At 41.7% G+C, this 17027-nt stretch overlaps 1 protein-coding gene across 11 annotated transcripts in view; it reads right to left on the bottom strand.

The window, feature by feature from the left end:
* PLCE1 (phospholipase C epsilon 1) overlaps positions 1-17027 on the bottom strand; it is a 324803-nt gene that overhangs the window by 79897 nt on the left and 227879 nt on the right. For all 11 annotated transcript variants that reach the window (XR_009252465.1, XM_058697220.1, XM_058697219.1 and 8 more), the window contains 3 exons: positions 16181-16439; positions 14414-14619; positions 1698-2373 (listed from right to left, as the gene is read on the bottom strand). Coding sequence is in view for 10 of the 11 variants with exons in the window: in XM_058697220.1 (XP_058553203.1) it covers positions 1698-2373; positions 14414-14619; positions 16181-16439 (1141 nt within the window). In the remaining variant the exon portion in view is untranslated. The remainder of the gene's footprint in view (positions 1-1697; positions 2374-14413; positions 14620-16180; positions 16440-17027) is intronic.

Here is a 17027-nt window from a genome sequence, read left to right as displayed (position 1 = left end):
CCCCCCTCTCTGCCCCTCCCATGCTCATGCTCTGTCTCTCTGTCTCTCTCTCTCTCAGTAATAAGTAAATGCTAAAAAAAAAAAAAAAAAAAAAAAAAAAAAATTGAAAAGAAATCAACATTTACAATAGCCCCTGAAGACTTCTTTTTTTCCAAGCAGTTGACTGCACTGGACTCTCCCTGTGGAGTGGACAGGAAGCAGGTATCTTGGTTTCCACTTTAAGATGAATTAACTGAAATAGGCTTTGTGCTGTGCAGTATTAGCATAATCGTGTACATAGGCCTATATGCTTATTAATCAATTAATCCATTAGTTGTTCAGGATATGATCTCCACTCATCAGTATTGCATGAATGTGGGTAAAGGAGAAAAAGGGAGCATTATATAAATACACATACATACACATATATATGTGCATCTCTACTAACAGCCCAGGGGAAAATGTCTCTACTTGACAGAAACATGTTAGGACTGTGAAAAGTACATGAAATCAGTCATTTGAGTAATTTCAGCCATGGTTCTATTTGTTCTGTGACACTAGTAAAAAAAGATAATTTTTTTTTTTTTTTTTTGCCAAAAAGGATGGAAAAGCATAACAAAGAGAAACTGAATGCTTTTTGGGGCGCCTGGGTGGCTCAGTTGGTTAAGCGGCCGACTTCGGCTCAGGTCACGATCTCGCAGTCCGTGAGTTCGAGCCCCGTGTCGGGCTCTTGGCTGATGGCTCAGAGCCTGGAGCCTGCTTCCGATTCTGTGTCTCCCTCTCTCTCTGCCCCTCCCCCATTCATGCTCCGTCTCTCTCTGTCTCAAAAAGAATTAAAACGTTAAAAAAAAATTTTTTTAAAAGAAAAACTGAATGCTTTGATACAATTCATTTGGAAACGCCATCAATAGTGTCCTGTCCCCTTGTGGCAGGGTTTTCCCGAGCAATCTGCCCTCTGTCTTCCAGGAGTATGCTATTCTGGTCTTTCCGGTCTCTTCTCACACCTCAGCCCAGTTCTGCCGCCACCCTTGGCTGGAGTGTTAAAGTACCTGATAATTTTAGGGTTAGTGAGAAACACACTCACTTTAAGCAGCTGACTGTGAGAAGCTGCCTCCTCAGGGCTGTGCCAATATAAACCTGGTGAGGAAGAACTTCATTAAAGCTCAGAGGTGCTACAGTGAGGCAGCAGGACACAGTGAATTAATGCTCCGAGAGTCACCTAGCATATTAGGTGATGGGGCAGGATTTCAATTTCCAAAGTGAAGGTTTCCAATGTATCAGCTGGTCCGTAATTAATTATAAAAGCGTTCACACCATAATGCTGTCGATGGAAACTTTGAGTAAGCGAATATGCTTATATTAACTGGTTTCTTTGCTGTGAGAAGTACAATGACCGCAGTCTCTATTTTCATACAAAATGTTAACTGGACCTAATAAAAGCCACACACTATTCTTTATACATAGGAACTGGCATTAACGACTTGACACATATTAACTCAGTCAAACCCCACAGCCACTCTAACAATGGGTATTGTTATCATTCTCATTTTATAGATAAGAAACCAAGGCACAGAAAGGTAAAGTCAAAGGTGCCCTGTATCACTGAGGTAGTAAATGACAGAGGGTGAGAATGAACCCTGGTGGTCCAAGTGTGGCTTTGCAAGATTAATGACTTGAGAATTAGGGGAGTGAGGAGAGAGGGACGGCTACACCCCTACCTGATAGAGGCTGACGTACTGTTTCCGCAGCCACTGCTGTCTCTGGTCAGGGAACTTCCTCATCTTCCTCACGGCTCTCGTGAGTTCCAGCAATCCACTGAAGAGCATCTTAGCTGTGTGCCTGGGTGCCACAAAGTGCAATAATCTATTGTCCGTGGTCTGGAGCCCATAGAGCAGCGTCACGCCAGTCTCTGAGAGAAACATGCTACCCAGTTTGTTCTGAACACACACAGTGTGTATATCGATGCTAGGGTGTCCCATGTACACAGCTTTTGCTGAGAACAGATCCAAGACCCCCTCTGCCAGGCCACTTAGTCCAGCATTGCCCAGTAACGGGAATTTGCCAGGCTCAGACGTGTTACTAAGCACACCGAGTTTTGCTTTAGCGCTGGCCAGGGAAGCAGTGGTGGGCTTTGTCCAGGTCAAGGTGCTGTTGTCAGGCTGAAGCTGGAGGAAGCATCGGGCAGAGAGGTGCGTGTCCTGGTCGTAGTGGATGACAGTGGCCCCCTGCAGCAGGAACTGGTGCACATCGGCTCGGATGGACAGCACGTACCATGGGATTAGCTCTGTCCCATGGTCAAAGGCCTTCTGTGGCTCTTCTGATCCGTGAGCGTCCCATTCTTTGGATTTCTCAAAGATGTCATTTTCAGAATCTAACAGGTCTCCAATGATAAACCTAATGGAAAAAGATACAAATTTGATCTGTCTTGTAATCAGAAGTGAGAACACCACAAAGCCTTTTGCTGACACTGGACATCATTTTTCACTCCACTGTAAGTTCAAATTAGCATAGGAAATATAAAATGCTAAAGGTCAGAGTAAACTTTTTATAGCTGTATTCTAAAACCATGTATTTAGCAGTATGTCTGACTGTAGGCATAAGGAAAGGAACTACTATAAGTTCTTGTATTTTTAATATCAACAATCTTCATTATGTATTAGTTTCCCCTCTTGTGTCAGGAACTGTTAAATACATTACATACTTTTTTTTTTTTTTTTTTTTTTTTTGAGAGAGAGAGAGAGGGAGGGTGGTGAAGGGCAGAGGGAGAGAGAGAGAATCTTAAGCAGGCTCCATGCTCAGTGTGGAGCTTGATGTAGGGCTTAATCTGATGACCCTGGGATCATGGCATGAGCTGAAATTAAGAGTCGGGCTCTCAACCGATTGAGCCACCCAGGTGCACTGTTATATACACTTTTGCACTTAATTTGACCTACTTGTGATGTAAGATTTTTTTTTCTTTTTAACCTATGAGGAAGCTGGGCTCAAAAGGGGTAGAATAACTCCCTCCAGGTCATCCAGCTCAGAAGAGGCCTACCCAAGGCAGGATTCTGCTCTGACTTGTCAGCCTGGGACCTTCCTCACTAAGTTTGACTGCCTTCTACTTGATCAGAACCAAATGTTGTGACCTGAACACAATGGGGCTAAAATAGGCAGAACAAGACTTACTACGTTGGCCTGAGAAGTGTCTCTGTTAAAAAATAAAATACCATTAGTTCAAAGACACTTGGAAAATACAGCCATGGTGGCTAGATGAACAACAATAGTTCTCCTTGACTCAACCTTAGATTTTCATTGTGTGTGTGTGTGTGTGTGTGTGTGTATGCTCATGTATGTATACATGTGCACATAAAGGACTTGTCTGCTTGGAAAATTCAGCAAGTTGTCTTCCCTAAGTTGGGAATCTGGATTGTTAGGGCCAGAAGGATCTAGGGGGAAGGCAAGGGAGACCTTATTGCCTCCTTTGTATAGGGTCACCTTTGTAGGAATGTGCCCAAGAGAGACTTGTTCTTTTTTTTTCAAAGCATGAAGAATTGTTATTAAGATCAAGGTTTCTGGGCCCCTGGGTGCTCGGTCAGTTAGGTGGCTGACTCTTGATTTTGGCTCAGGTCATGCTCTCACGGTTCTTGGGATTGAGCCCCGCATCAGGCTCTGTGCTGACAGCATGGAGCCTGCTTGGGAATCTCTCTCTCCCTCTCTCTGCCCTTCCCCTGCTCACACTCTCTGTTTCTCTCTGAAAATAAATAAAATTTAAAAAAAAGAATAGAGATTTAAAAAAAAAAGAAAAGATCAAGGTTTTTGCTCTTTGATCCATAGACATCGCTTGCAAAGTGGTGGATAAAATTGAGAAGGAGCTGGTCCATACATCTCTGGGAAGGAACGTTCCCACTGACTTGAGGCACTTGGGCAGCCTACTGTGACTCCTGGCAGGGCAGGAGCAGTGGCACTGGGCTTCCTGGACTCTTGGTCTAGATCCTGGTCCCTGAGCAAGATCCCATTCCTGCTTTCAAATGGCAGGTTCTTCCTCCTTGCCTCCCATAAGTAGATATTCTTTTTTTTTTTTCCAATATATGAAATTTATTGTCAAATTGGTTTCCATACAACACCCAGTGCTCATCCCAAAAGGTGCCCTCCTCAATACCCATCACCCACCCTCGTCTCCCTCCCACGCCCCATCAACCCTCAGTTTGTTCTCAGTTTTTAAGAGTCTCTTATGCTTTGGCTCTCTCCCACTCTAACCTCTTTTTTTTTTTTTTTTTTTCCTTCCCCTCCCCCATGGGTTCCTGTTAAGTTTCTCAGGATCCACATAGGAGTGAAAATGTATGGTATCTGTCTTTCTCTGTATGGCTTATTTCACTTAGCATCACACTCTCCAGTTCCATCCACGTTGCTACAAAGGGCCATAATTTCATTCTTTCTCATTGCCATGTAGTACTCTATTGTGTATATATACCACAATTTCTTTATCCATTCATCAGTTGATGGACATTTAGGCTCTAGTAGATATTCTTAAAAAAAGAAAATAAATCTACAAGAGATCTCACAAATCTGATAATCAGAATATCGTTTTCAGATAACACACACTGGAAACACTGGAAACAATCCAAATGTCGTATAAATAAAATTTGGTGGATTCATACAATGTAATGAATTGCACAGCAATGAAAACAAACAGGTAATAAATAGCTAGCACAATGCAACGACAGGGACATATCTTAAGCAAGACACACAACAATATATATTGTATGGTTATATTTGTGTAAATGTAAATTTCAAAACCAGGTAAAACTATACTATGTTATTTAGAAATGCACAAGAGGGGTATAGTTATAAAGAAAAGCAGGAAGTAGCAGTGAATTTTAGTCTAGGGGAAAGGGTGACAAAATTGAGAAGGGAAACACACAGTTTCTGGTGCTGGGCAATGTTTCACTGTGGGCGGGAGTTATGCATGCATTGACTTGATGATTATCCAAATACATTCTTTTTTTTTTTTTAAGTTTGTTCATTTATTTATTTATTTTGAGAGAGAGAGAGAGAGTACAAGCAGGGGGAAGGGCAGAGAGAGAGGGGGACAGAGGATCCAAAGAGAGCTTCATGCTGACAGCTTTGAGCCTGATGTGGGCCTCAAACTCACAAACCCTGAGATCACTACCTGAGCTGAAGTCGGACGCTCAACTGACTGAGCCACCCAGGTGCCCCCAAAATACATCAGTTTTTTTTTTTAACTTTTAACTTTAGAATAATTTTAGATTTGTGGAAAAATTTCAAAAACAGTAGATCCCACATTTGGTTTTCCCTGTTATGATCATCTTATTGGGATGGTATGTTTGACACAATTCATAATCCAATACTGATTCATTATTATTAATTGACGTCCATACTCCATAGAGTTCCTTAGTTTCTTTCCCCCCCATGTCCTTTTTCTTTTCCAGGATTCTATTCAAGATTCCATATTACATTTAGTTGTCATGCTTCTATAAGGCTCTTCTTACATATGACAGTTTCTTACACTTCCCTTGTTTTTAATGATCTTGACAGTTCTGAGGAGCACTGGTTACGTATTTTGTAGAATGTCTCTCAATTAGAATTTGCCAGATATTTTTCTCATAATTAGACTGGGGCTATCAGTTCTGGGGAGGAAGCTCACTGGGCTAGAGAGTCATTCTCCTCACATCACAGCCAGGGAACATACTATTAACATGATTTAACTGTTGATGTTGATCTGACTGAGGTTGTGTTGGTCATGTCCCACTGTAAAGTTATTCTTTATTATTATTTTTAATATAATTTATTGTCAAACTGGCTAACACACAGTGTGTACAGCGTGCTCTTGGTTTTGGGGGTAGATTCCTGTGATTCATCGCTTACATACAACACCCAGCGCTCATCCCAACAAGCACCCACCTCAATGACATTTTTAAAACTCCTTTCCATATTGTCCTCTTTGGAAGGAAGTCCACATGCACATGTAAAGGGTAGAAAGTTATTTTCTACCTCTTCAAGGGCAGAATATCTATATAGGTTTTTTGGAATTCTTCTGCGTGGGAGATTTGTCTCTTCTCTCCCATCTGTTTGTTTATTTATCATTTATGTATATGGGTTCATGAATATTTATTTAATATTTTAGTTTATAATCTAATTCTACTTCATTTTGTAGCTCGAATTGTCCCAGCTTTGGCCATCAGAAGCTTTCTTAGTTGGCTCTTGTATTCCTTTGAAGTTTATTGTACTTCCTTTGTTTGTTTTTAGCACTTCTTTACTTTCCGGTACAACAAAATGCCCCAGGCTCATCTTTTGTATTTCCTGCCCTAGCTCTAGGATCAGCCATTTCTCTAAGGAACTTTGCTTTCTTTTATTGAAGAATGTTATTAGAAATCAAGATTTGCATGCTAGCTGCAAACACACCCTATTTTATGTACTTAAAAATTTTTTTAAATTAAAATCTTTAAAATATTTTATTTATTTATTTATTTATTTATTTATTTATTTATTTGGCTAACATACCGTGTATACAGTGTGCTCTTGGTTGTGGAGGTAGATTCCCACGATTCATCGCTTACATACAACACCCAGTGCTCATCCCAACAAGTGCCCTCTGCAATGCCCATCACCCATTTCCCCCCTCCCCCAGCGTCCCCCTCCATTCCCCAACCCCCGCCCCATCAACCCTCAGTTTGTTCCCTGTATTTAAGAGTCTCTTATGATTTGCCTCCCTCCCTCTCTGTTTGTAACTATTAAAAAAAATTTTTTTAATGTTTATTTTTGAGAGAGAGAGAGACAGCATGAGCAAGGGAGGGGCAGAGAGAGAGGGAGACACAGAATCTGAAGCAGGCTCCAGACTTTTAGCTGTCAGCATAGAGCCCAATGTGGGGCTTGAACTCAGGAACCGCGAGATCACGACCTGAGCCAAAGTCAGACGTTTAACTGACTGAGCCACCCAGGCACCCTTTATGTACTTTTCTTAATGTTGCATTTAATGATAAAAAGTGAAGAAACAAAAAGAAAATCCTTTATGTCTAGCCTAGCTTGATTCCTCTGAAACTGCCATCAAGAACAATGGAAAACCAATATTTATTTATGTCCTCGTCTACAATGCTTATGCTCATGGTTCATACACATAGAATGGTGGTTAGGAACATGCCGTCTATAGTCACTGTGGGTTTAATGTTTAGCTCTGCCACCTATCTGCTGTGTGACCTGGTCAAATCATTCAACCTCACTTTACTTATCTGTTAATGGCAAAAAGACAATGCTCATTTCACAGAGCAGGTGAGGCTCAAATAAGAGTACTTGCAAAGAAAGCACTTAGAGCTGTGTCTGGCTCAGTAAAGTACACCACTGTAATTAAATATAGGAAGACCAAGATTTCATTCTTCCTGCTTCTCCTTTCCCCACCTTCCTTTTCTCTACACTAAATGGGCCCAACTATTGCTCTAGAGGGGTTTTCTTTAGGGCCACATGCAAGCTCTTTTATCTTTTTATTTCCTTTCTCTGGGATCATTTTCACATTCTCCAGGTCACACTTCTGGTTTTTGTTGTTTTTTTAAGAGCAGAAAGGATTCAATTGGTGTCTGTACCCATAAAGTACAACTTATGCTAATTTGGACATATAACTTCTGATTTTAATTGAGCAAAAGAAATAGTGTCTCCCATATTCCATTTAATTTGAGTTCTGAGCTAAACCAAGTATTTTCCAGTGAAAAACTGCAAGTATTACAAAAAAACAGCATCTGGGGGTGCCTGGTTAAGCGTCCGACTTCAGCTCAGGTCATGATCTCTCGGTTCGTGAGTTCGAGCCCCGTGTTGGACTCTGTGCGGACGGCTTAGAGCCTGGAGCCTGCTTCGGATTCTGTGTCCCCCTCTCTGTTCCTCCCCTGCTGGTGCTACTGTCTCCCTCTCTCTCAAAAATAAATAAACATTTAAAAAAAACACACACACACACACAAAAAAACCAGCATCTGGAAAGAAAACTGTGCAGCTTTTCTGGAGCCTGTTTTCTGCTGCTCAGAGCTAATGTAAACTGGGAGCGAGAGACACTGTCTTTCTTAGCATCAGTTTCTATTTTTGAACACAAAAAGGACTAATGCTGAGTGTTAACAGTTACATTAAAAAGCCTAAGATAATGCCTAAGAGAAAAGTGACAATTGTTTTGGTAATGAAATAAGTTCATTTCAAGACAGAAACTAGAGGCTTTGTCTCTTAGATCTTACGGTGGATGTTCTGCACTTCTGTGCCTGATTCTCTTAGGAGACAAATCCCTGTGGGTTTATAAGGAGGAGTTGGTGGCATTTAAAGGGTTATTTAGGGACCAAATAACATAATCAAAGATCAAAGATGTGATTTACCAGCAAAGAAGCTACTTTGTCAAACTTAGGTCATATGCCCTAAGAAGAAGACCATGGAGTGAAACAGAAGGAAAGTGTGTATCTGAACCCCCTGGAGAAGTTCCACAGAGTCAGTCAGTTAGAAACCATAAATTGACAAATAAATATTTTTCTAAAGTTCCCTAATGAAAATCTTATATGTGGGGACAAGTAGGCTATTAATCAACTTGTTAGGCATTCTTAAAAATGTTTATTTATTTATTTTGAGAGAGACCGAGAGAGAGAGCAGGGGAGAGGCAGAGAGAGAGGGAGAAATAGAATCCCAAACAGGCCCCACCTTGTCAGCACAGAGCCCGATGCGGGGGCTCCACCTCTCCAAGCATGACATCATGACCTGAGCGAAATCAGGAGTCGGATGCTTAACCGACTGAAGCCACCCAGGCGCCCCAACCTAGTTATGTATTTTCTTAATAACTATTCATTACTTCCTACAACGTTATTATGATTACAGGACCATGATTCATCATGATTTGGAGCCAGCCTGCCTGAGGTTAAATCCTGGCCCTGGGAGGTATAAGATCCTGAGTAAAACGGAACTATTGTGAGGATTACATAATGTGATATATGTGAAATATTTAGGACAGTGTTTGCTCAAATGTAGGCTCTTAATAAATAACAGCATGTTAAATATTACTAATATTATTATTGTCCGGATTACATGTGCAAAGTCAATATTCTAGAATGTAACCACCAAACATTGCTTCACTGTGGAAATGGTGTCCAAATTTCAAGTTGGGATTCAAGTGATAAACTAGCTTGAATTGAATGTCGTGCAGACAGTGGGAAATGGCTTTCTTTGTTATAGGTCACAGAAGTAGGACTGGTCTTGGGTGCTGGCTGAGGAGACAGGAAGAGAGAGAGAGAGAGAGACAGAGAGGGTCCCAGGTACGCCCAGCAAAGCCAGGGGTGGTGTAGGGGAGACCATGTTAGGGTCTGGGCTGGCCTGAAGCAGTCAACTATATGTAAAGGATGTTATGAGGTGGGTGTTTGTAAGATTGAGACTGGTCTATACCATCTTCTGTGGAGAATAACTGGTTTCTTGTCATTTTATTATTTTGTGTCTGCACATTGAGAGTGTGTGTGTGTGTGTGTGTGTGTGTGTGTGTGTGTGTGTTTCTCAGATACTGTACTTCCTTCTGTTCAGCTTTCTTATTTTCTATCCCTGTGGGATTGGATAATCTTCCAGGCAAGTCTCAAGGAGGCAGTTGGAGTAGGAGGGCACAGAATTCAGCTCTCTCCAGTAAGGAAGGGGAGCATGACTGAGGGGTGGTCCTAAAATGGTGACTGCTGCCAAGTGCCCACACCTAAGTGTCAGGCCCCCAGATGCCCTGGCTTGGCACTGAAGGGTGTGATGGCAGCCATGCCCCGATAATCCCATCTATGTGGCATTTACAGTGTAAAAGTGCTTATCTCACAAAATCCTTACAACAGCTCTATAAAGCAGTATGGCCATCCCTATTTTAGATGACAAAACCAAGGCTTAGTGAGATGAAGTCACCTACCCAGGTGACATAAATAGAGAGTGCTGGCAATGCGACTGCAAAATTTGAGTTCTTAATCATCTCAAGCAGTCTCCATTCTAAGGTTCTGTCTGAACTCATTATCTACTTATATCCAATTTCTTCAAATGTACAAATTCTTCTTAAGCTGTGGCATCTTTTTTTTTAATATTTATTTTTGAGAGAGAGAGAGAGAGAGAGAACAGGGAAGGGGCAGAGAGAGAGGGAGACACAGAATCTGAAGCAGGCTCCAGGCTCTGAGCTGTCAGCGCAGAGCCCGACGTGGGGCTCGAACTCATGAGCTGTGAGATTATGACCTGAGCCAGTCAGCTGCCCAACTGACTGAGCCACCCAGGTGCCCCTGCAGCATCTTTTTTTTTTTTTTAACTTTTTTTTTAATGTTTATTTATTTTTGAGAGACAGAGAATGAGCAGGGGAGGGGCAGAAGGAGAGGGAGACACAGAATCTGAAGCAGCTCCAGGCTCTGAGAGTTAGCACAGAGCCTGACATGGGACTCGAACCCACAAACTGTGAGATCATGACCTGAGCCGAAGTCGGACTCAACCAACTGAGCCACCTAGGCACCCCTAAGCTGCAGCATCTTAAAGAGGGGCAACAATATTAAGACCTTGCAGGTCCTATATGACTACACACTCTTCTTACACATCTTACTAGAGAGAGAGAGAGAGAGAGAGAGAGAGAGAAAGAGAGAGAGAATCTTAAGCAGACTTCACATTCAGGAAGGAGTCCGATGTGGGGCTCAATCCCACAACTCTAGGATCATGACCTGAACCAAAATCAAGAGTCATATTCTCAACAGACCAAGCCACCCAAGCTCCTCACATCTTAATATTCTTAATTTCCATTTTCCTGCAATGGTATCACATGCTTCTCTTATGCCTCCATGACTTACACATACTCACAAGACAAAACTCTTTATTCTCCGTGCTGGTAAATTTAAAAAAATCATCACTTTTTAAAATTTTATTTTATTTTAGAGAGAGAGAGAGAGAGAGAGAATGTGAGCAGGGGAGAGGGGCAGAGGGAGAGAGAGAGAGAGGGAGAGAGAATCTTAAGAATCTCCACACTCAGGATGGAGCCTGATATGGACTCAATCCCATGATCCTGGGATCATGACCCGAGCCAAAATCAAGAGTCGGATGCTCAACTGACTGAACCATCTAGGGACCCCACAAAGTCTTTATTAATGAGTTTTATAGGTTGTATAAAATATAACTGGAGTGTTTTTTATAATTCAGATGTTCCCAATCTATAGGAACTAGAAATAAAAAGAAGCTGAGGTTAGCCCCTCTACAGTAACAAGAAATGCCTTGAACACTGCAGGAGAAAAGACCCTGTCTTGTACTGAAAATGTGGTCAGGCTTATGCCCCAGCTCTGTAGGCATCACATGGGCAAGTGACTCCATGGGCATCACTTCTTCATCTGTACAGGGGAGTTGGATGAGTTGACCCTAAAATTCCACTGACCTTTTGAGATTCTCTAAACCCTATTCCTTTCCTGCTGAGGACTTGAACTTTTTATAATCACTTTCCTGGGGTTTCTGTGAGTGCTTCAAATGGGTTTTCTGGCAGGAGTAGCTGGGAGATTTGAGAAAAATTATAAGAGAACTCTGCAGGCTGGGAGAAGCAATGACCATGAGATTGTCCCTTCTTTCTTTGATGTAAGTTTCACAGAGTTGATGGCTGCCACAGGAACAGGGCTAAAGGTTTATAGAGTCTTTGTTTCGGCCAAATCAACAACAAAGCATGGGTCCTATGGGTTTTGGGACCTGGAAATCCCTTTGCCACACACATCCCTGTGCTGGAAATTATAACATGGGGCTCTGGTTCAGGAATAGGTTCCCCAGGCCTGGCAGATGGTCCCAGGAACAGTGCTTGCTGATTTGGGTTCAGTGAATTCTATTAAATACCCCCACCCCCAGTTTTTGTGTTTGCTGGTTCTTTTCAGAGGAGCAGCTACTTGGGGTAAAACAAACTATTTCTGGTACTGAGTGACCTAGCTTTTAATGTGATTTTAACATGGCTTCAGAGGATATTTGCATTTTTGTGATTTTTTTCCCCTTCTAAGACTGCTTACCAGTAAAGGCTGGAAAATGGGAAGTGAAAGAGCAACATTCTTGGGATGTAGATGATAAAATGATTAGAAAGGGGACAAGAGAATAAGTAGAAAATTGGGAATGAAAATTTCTGGAGAAGTGGCTGGATGAAACAAGAAATGTATTACTTGAAGGAACTCCAGGCCAAAAAAACCATCAAAAAGATGTTAAGGGAAACTCAGAGGCTAAGTCTCTAAGGCTCAATCAAAGGCAGCGTTCCTAAAAGTAGTTTAGAAAGGTTGACATCTTTAAGTGACACCTCCCACCCCTCCCCACATTGCCCCAAGAGAAAGTTGTTATAAAGAAGAGCCATCTGAAATTCATTATTTTATCTATTCAGGGATGATGTATCTCTCCTAGTAGGGTGTAACAAAGGAAAAGGCATGCTTCTTCTCTAAATCATCTATCTGTCTGATTTTTCTTATAAATACCGTGAAACTTATCATGGATCATGACTGTCTCTTTCTTTTGGTCACTAAGAATTCTCAGAACAAAATTTAGTCACTGTAAAGACTGGATAGTACACACTTGATTATGTTTTACTTTTTCCTATCCTATTTCTCTTTTCCCTTAATATCATCAATTATTTATATTTATTCACTTTTTATTGTTTATTTATTTATTTTGAGAGAGAGAGAGCATGAGAGAGAAAGAGCGGGGGGTGGAGAGAGAGGAAAAGAGAGAGAGGGAATCCCAAACAGGTTCCTTGCTGTCAGTACAGAGTCCAACATGGGGCTTGATCCCACAAACCATGAGATAATGACTTGAACCAAAAGCAAGAGTCAGATGCTTAACTGACTGAGCCACTCAGGTGCCCTTATTTATATTTATTCTTATAAGCATCTACAGAATCTTTTGTGAAAGGAGTTTAGTATATACCTAGATACCTATAAACACAGATAGGCAAGTAAAGGCAGATATAGATTAAGGACTTAAATGGTTATGAGATGCTTCCTGTGCAGACATGTGTTTATTTATCAACGGTCCTCTCTCTGCATATACATTGCTACTAATGTCGACAACAGTTAGTGAGAAAACTTTCAAATAATCTTTGATTTGAGATAATTAAAAAACAAAAAACAACTGGTAGAAGCTACTTGTGAGACATTTGAGCTTTAGGGCCCAGACACTGTGGTAAGATTATTCTTTGAGCACTTGGGTCCTTTGGAGGAATCTGGAATACAGGTTTATCTCCTTAAAACATAACAGCATTAGAGATTCAGGCACAAAGCATTCATTTCTATGTTCACAACAGATTCTAAGGATTTAGCTCTATAAATCCAAAGAAATTATTTTCTGAAAACACTGTTCCCTTCCCAGTATAGGCTCACACACACAGAGACAACCAGAAAAGGCTTTGCAAAACAAACTACAAGGTCTTATAAATGCACACAATTGTGTATAAGGACTCAAAGACAACTGCAAGGTATGACTCATGAGTACTGACTACAGATAAAATCTTTCATGGCAAAGATGTCAAAGCCAGTACACAGGTTTTAGATGGGGCTAGAGGATTCCTCTAGCTGGACCAGGCTCTGCCATTTGAGTTAGACTTTCCCATGAACAAATGGCCTTGAAGAGGCACAATATATGCCCCAAGACCACTGATTTCTGAACTTGTCATGTAGTTGTGGGTACACATGTCTAGGTAGGCAGCAACGGCTGTAGATAAATAAGCAATTGGAACAACTGAACAGTTTTAAAGCTACAGATGCCACCTTGCAGAACCGTGTTTCTGGAAGTGAGATCTCTCTCTCTCTCTTTTAAAAATGTTTATTTATTCTTGAGAGAGAGAGAGGGAGAGGGTACGTGAGCAGGGGAGGGGCAGAGAGCGAGGGAGACAGAGGATCCCAAGCAGGCTCCAGGCTCTGAGTTGTCAGCACAGAGCCTATGTGGGACTTGAACCCATGGACCATGAGATCACTTCAGCCAAAATCAGACGCTTAACCAACTGAGCCACCCAGGCACCCAGAAATGAGATCTTTAAATAACCTGACTTACAATCACCCAGAAGCTTAGGGGAGCTCCTAAAAAGACTGATTTCAGGGTGTCACTCCAGTCCTAATAAATCAGTGTATTTGACTTAAAAATATATTAATGCTTGTCCCTGTGCCCCACCCCATGATCAATAACAATTATTTTTTACAGAAGCTATGAAATTAATAAATACCATGGTTCTAATCCTAAAACTTTATTTGTTGAATTTTTAGAAATGACAGGATAGCTCTAGCTTATTCTTTTTAAAGAGATAACAGGTGGCAAGAAGTTAAATTACGAGCGGTAAGTCTAGAACAAAGCAGCCAAGTTAGAAAGGAAAATTCAAATTCACAATTGGTAGAGTCGTGGTGGGGTTTTGTTAGGAGTCCACCTAACACCAAACTGAGATAGGAAAAAGGAAAAAAAATGAGCATCTCTCTTTTTACAGTGTAGAACTTACTGCCATCGGGCTTTATCCCTTAAGGAATTTTTCCTGGAGCTGTTTCCTTCACTGGGGCTGTCCTCCTCCTCGGCCTCCAGACTTCGGCTGCAGCTCCTGATGATCTGAAAGATGCTGTTGACTGTGGACTCCTTCTCCGAATTCTTTAAGCCATTATGTCCCACTCGTTGTAAGAAATTATCTTGTCCGCTGTAATCGGCTACAAACTACAGAAAAACATACCAAGAATTTGTTACTGAAACTTCATGTACTGTGTCTTAAATAAAAGACTTGGGTAGGGGAATAAAAGCATAGCAGCCATAAATAATGGCACTTATGCCTATTTCTTATTGAAAGAAAAAGAAAGAGCCTCCAGGAAAAACATTTTTTCGTTTCACCACATGAGCTATCGGAACTCACTCTTGTTTCCACTAAGACAATTTTAGTTCCTGTAGGAATCAACGCTCCGTTTCAAATTTACAACACAAAAAGCAGCATTATTTCAAGGCTCCCGAGGGAGAAGATTAGCCCTACTTTGCCGAGGAAGGGTAGGGTTGTTTTCTCCTGGCAGAGAGAATTGAGAAAAACCATGACAGAAGTCCATTCTTCTATGGAACCAGATAACATTCCTGGGGCCCAAGGGAAACACAGAGAAAGAATGATGTTTGCTTTATTTCCCATATATCCTATGGTAGCACAGAGGTTTCCTGGAGGTTTTAAAGCTCTTAGAGTTTGTATTGATGATCAGGAAGTTTCTCCCATCAGAGGGAAGCATTCCAGCTGCACCACTGGATGTGGCATCCTCTGCGTCTAAGCTGGTGTGGGTGTGCTAGGGAGGGCTTGTGTTAAGCTTACTCCTCCATTTACTGCACTTTTATCTCCCTGCATAAGCCAGAGAGATGCAAGCTGGTAGTGTTACCTGTGCCTGTCAGGGGCTCTTAAGTCTCCCTGATACCAGGTGATGCCTGGTTCCCAGGTGACACAGAGGCTGAAATTTTAGGAATCTTCTCACGGCCACCGAGAAGGGGTGTATGTGAGTGTGTGTGTGTGTGTGTGTGTGTGTGTGTGTGGTCAGTAGTGTTGCTGTTGCCATGGTGACAATGATCCTAGATTTGGGTTTGAAACTGCCAGCTATGGACTCCTCAAAATTCTTGGTAAAGTTCTCCCAATTCAGTCTCTTCTTTCATTTCTAAACACCTTCTAGGGCGGTTTCCTTATTTTCTTCAAGTTTCTCTGAGCCCTTTCTCTCCAATGCCCGATACACTGAGTCAAAGCTCACAAGGTCCTCTCCCCTCTGGGAGTCAGGAACAAGAAGCCACGGGCCTGGGAGAGCTGAGACAGCCGTGATCAGAGCCTGGAGCTCGTCTTTACATGAGACGCCAGCTTCTCCAGGGTCCTCCCACAGAGGAGGAAAGCAAGGCAGCGTTGACCTCCCGCCATGTTTTCTTTCTCTGATTCAGAAAACTTACTACTCTTGCTTGACTTCTCTTATCCTCTGCATACAGACATTCCCACCCAATGAGAGAAGAAAACCCCATCATCCCTTAAAAAAAATCAGAGAACAACACCCATTTTCACTGGTACTTACACACTGCCCCATTCAAGCTAATTTAACAAGAAGAAGCCCCAAACAGTGCTAGCCGGCATTTTTTTCTCAGGAATTTCCAAGGACCTGTTACCCAGCACAACAGTGACAACGGATTAGCCTAGGCTCAGCAGGTTCTTTCTTGGCCTTAGTGAGTGAGGAGCCAGGCAGCAATAAAGACTTCAGATTTTGAAAGGACTCACCTCTAGAGTTTCTTCTTGGGAATTGTACCTCGGGCAAAGCTTCATGAGGCCGGAGGCTCCGTCCAGTACTTCACAGAGCTCCTTCAGAAACACCCCACAGAACGGAACCACCTTACAGCCAGGTATGTGCAGAGCCCGTGTGACCACCTTCTTGTACTCGCAGGAAGATTCGTGCTGAGCCATGGCATCCTTCAGGCTCCTCATGGTCTCTAGGTCAGACTGGTCCATAAACTGCCACATTTTTAAAACTTTTCTTGACCTATTTAAGTAAATGATGTTTTTTGAGACTGAAGGAGAAATAATATCGTTTGTAGTATATAGCCCAAGCTCCATGCAAATTTATTCTTTTTGCCTCAGTTTTCACTGTTTTGGTATTTATTTAGAACTCCTATCTCCACCTACTTCCCCAAATGAGGTATTACTTTTAATTAAAAATTGAAACACAAAATTAAATAGGACAGATACAAATAACACATGTTATTTGTGGAAGGAGTTAATTTTGGAAGGTGGGCATTAAACCTAGGTTTGAATTTTTCTGGCAGCTATAGCCGAAAGGGAAACCTAGTGGGTCATATGGTTTGTACAGATATTTATGGAGGACTATCTGCAGAAAACATGGTGCGTCCACTCCTCTTGATATTTAAAATGTTATCCTTGGATTAGGCCAGTTTCTCAGTAAAATACATGAAATCTGTTTTGGTCTCTTTTATAGAACTGCTTTTACTAAATCCAGCTTTGACGTTAAGCCACGGGTTATCCTAAGGGACATGATCTTAAAATACTATTTGCATAACAGGATGTTAGATGGGACTTTTCCTATGATAAACTTGCTGCTGACAACAACAGG

Source organism: Neofelis nebulosa, chromosome 13 (assembly GCF_028018385.1).
Source record: "Neofelis nebulosa isolate mNeoNeb1 chromosome 13, mNeoNeb1.pri, whole genome shotgun sequence".
NCBI classification, from domain to species: Eukaryota; Metazoa; Chordata; class Mammalia; order Carnivora; family Felidae; genus Neofelis; species Neofelis nebulosa.
This window is presented reverse-complemented; position numbering and strand designations above follow the sequence as displayed.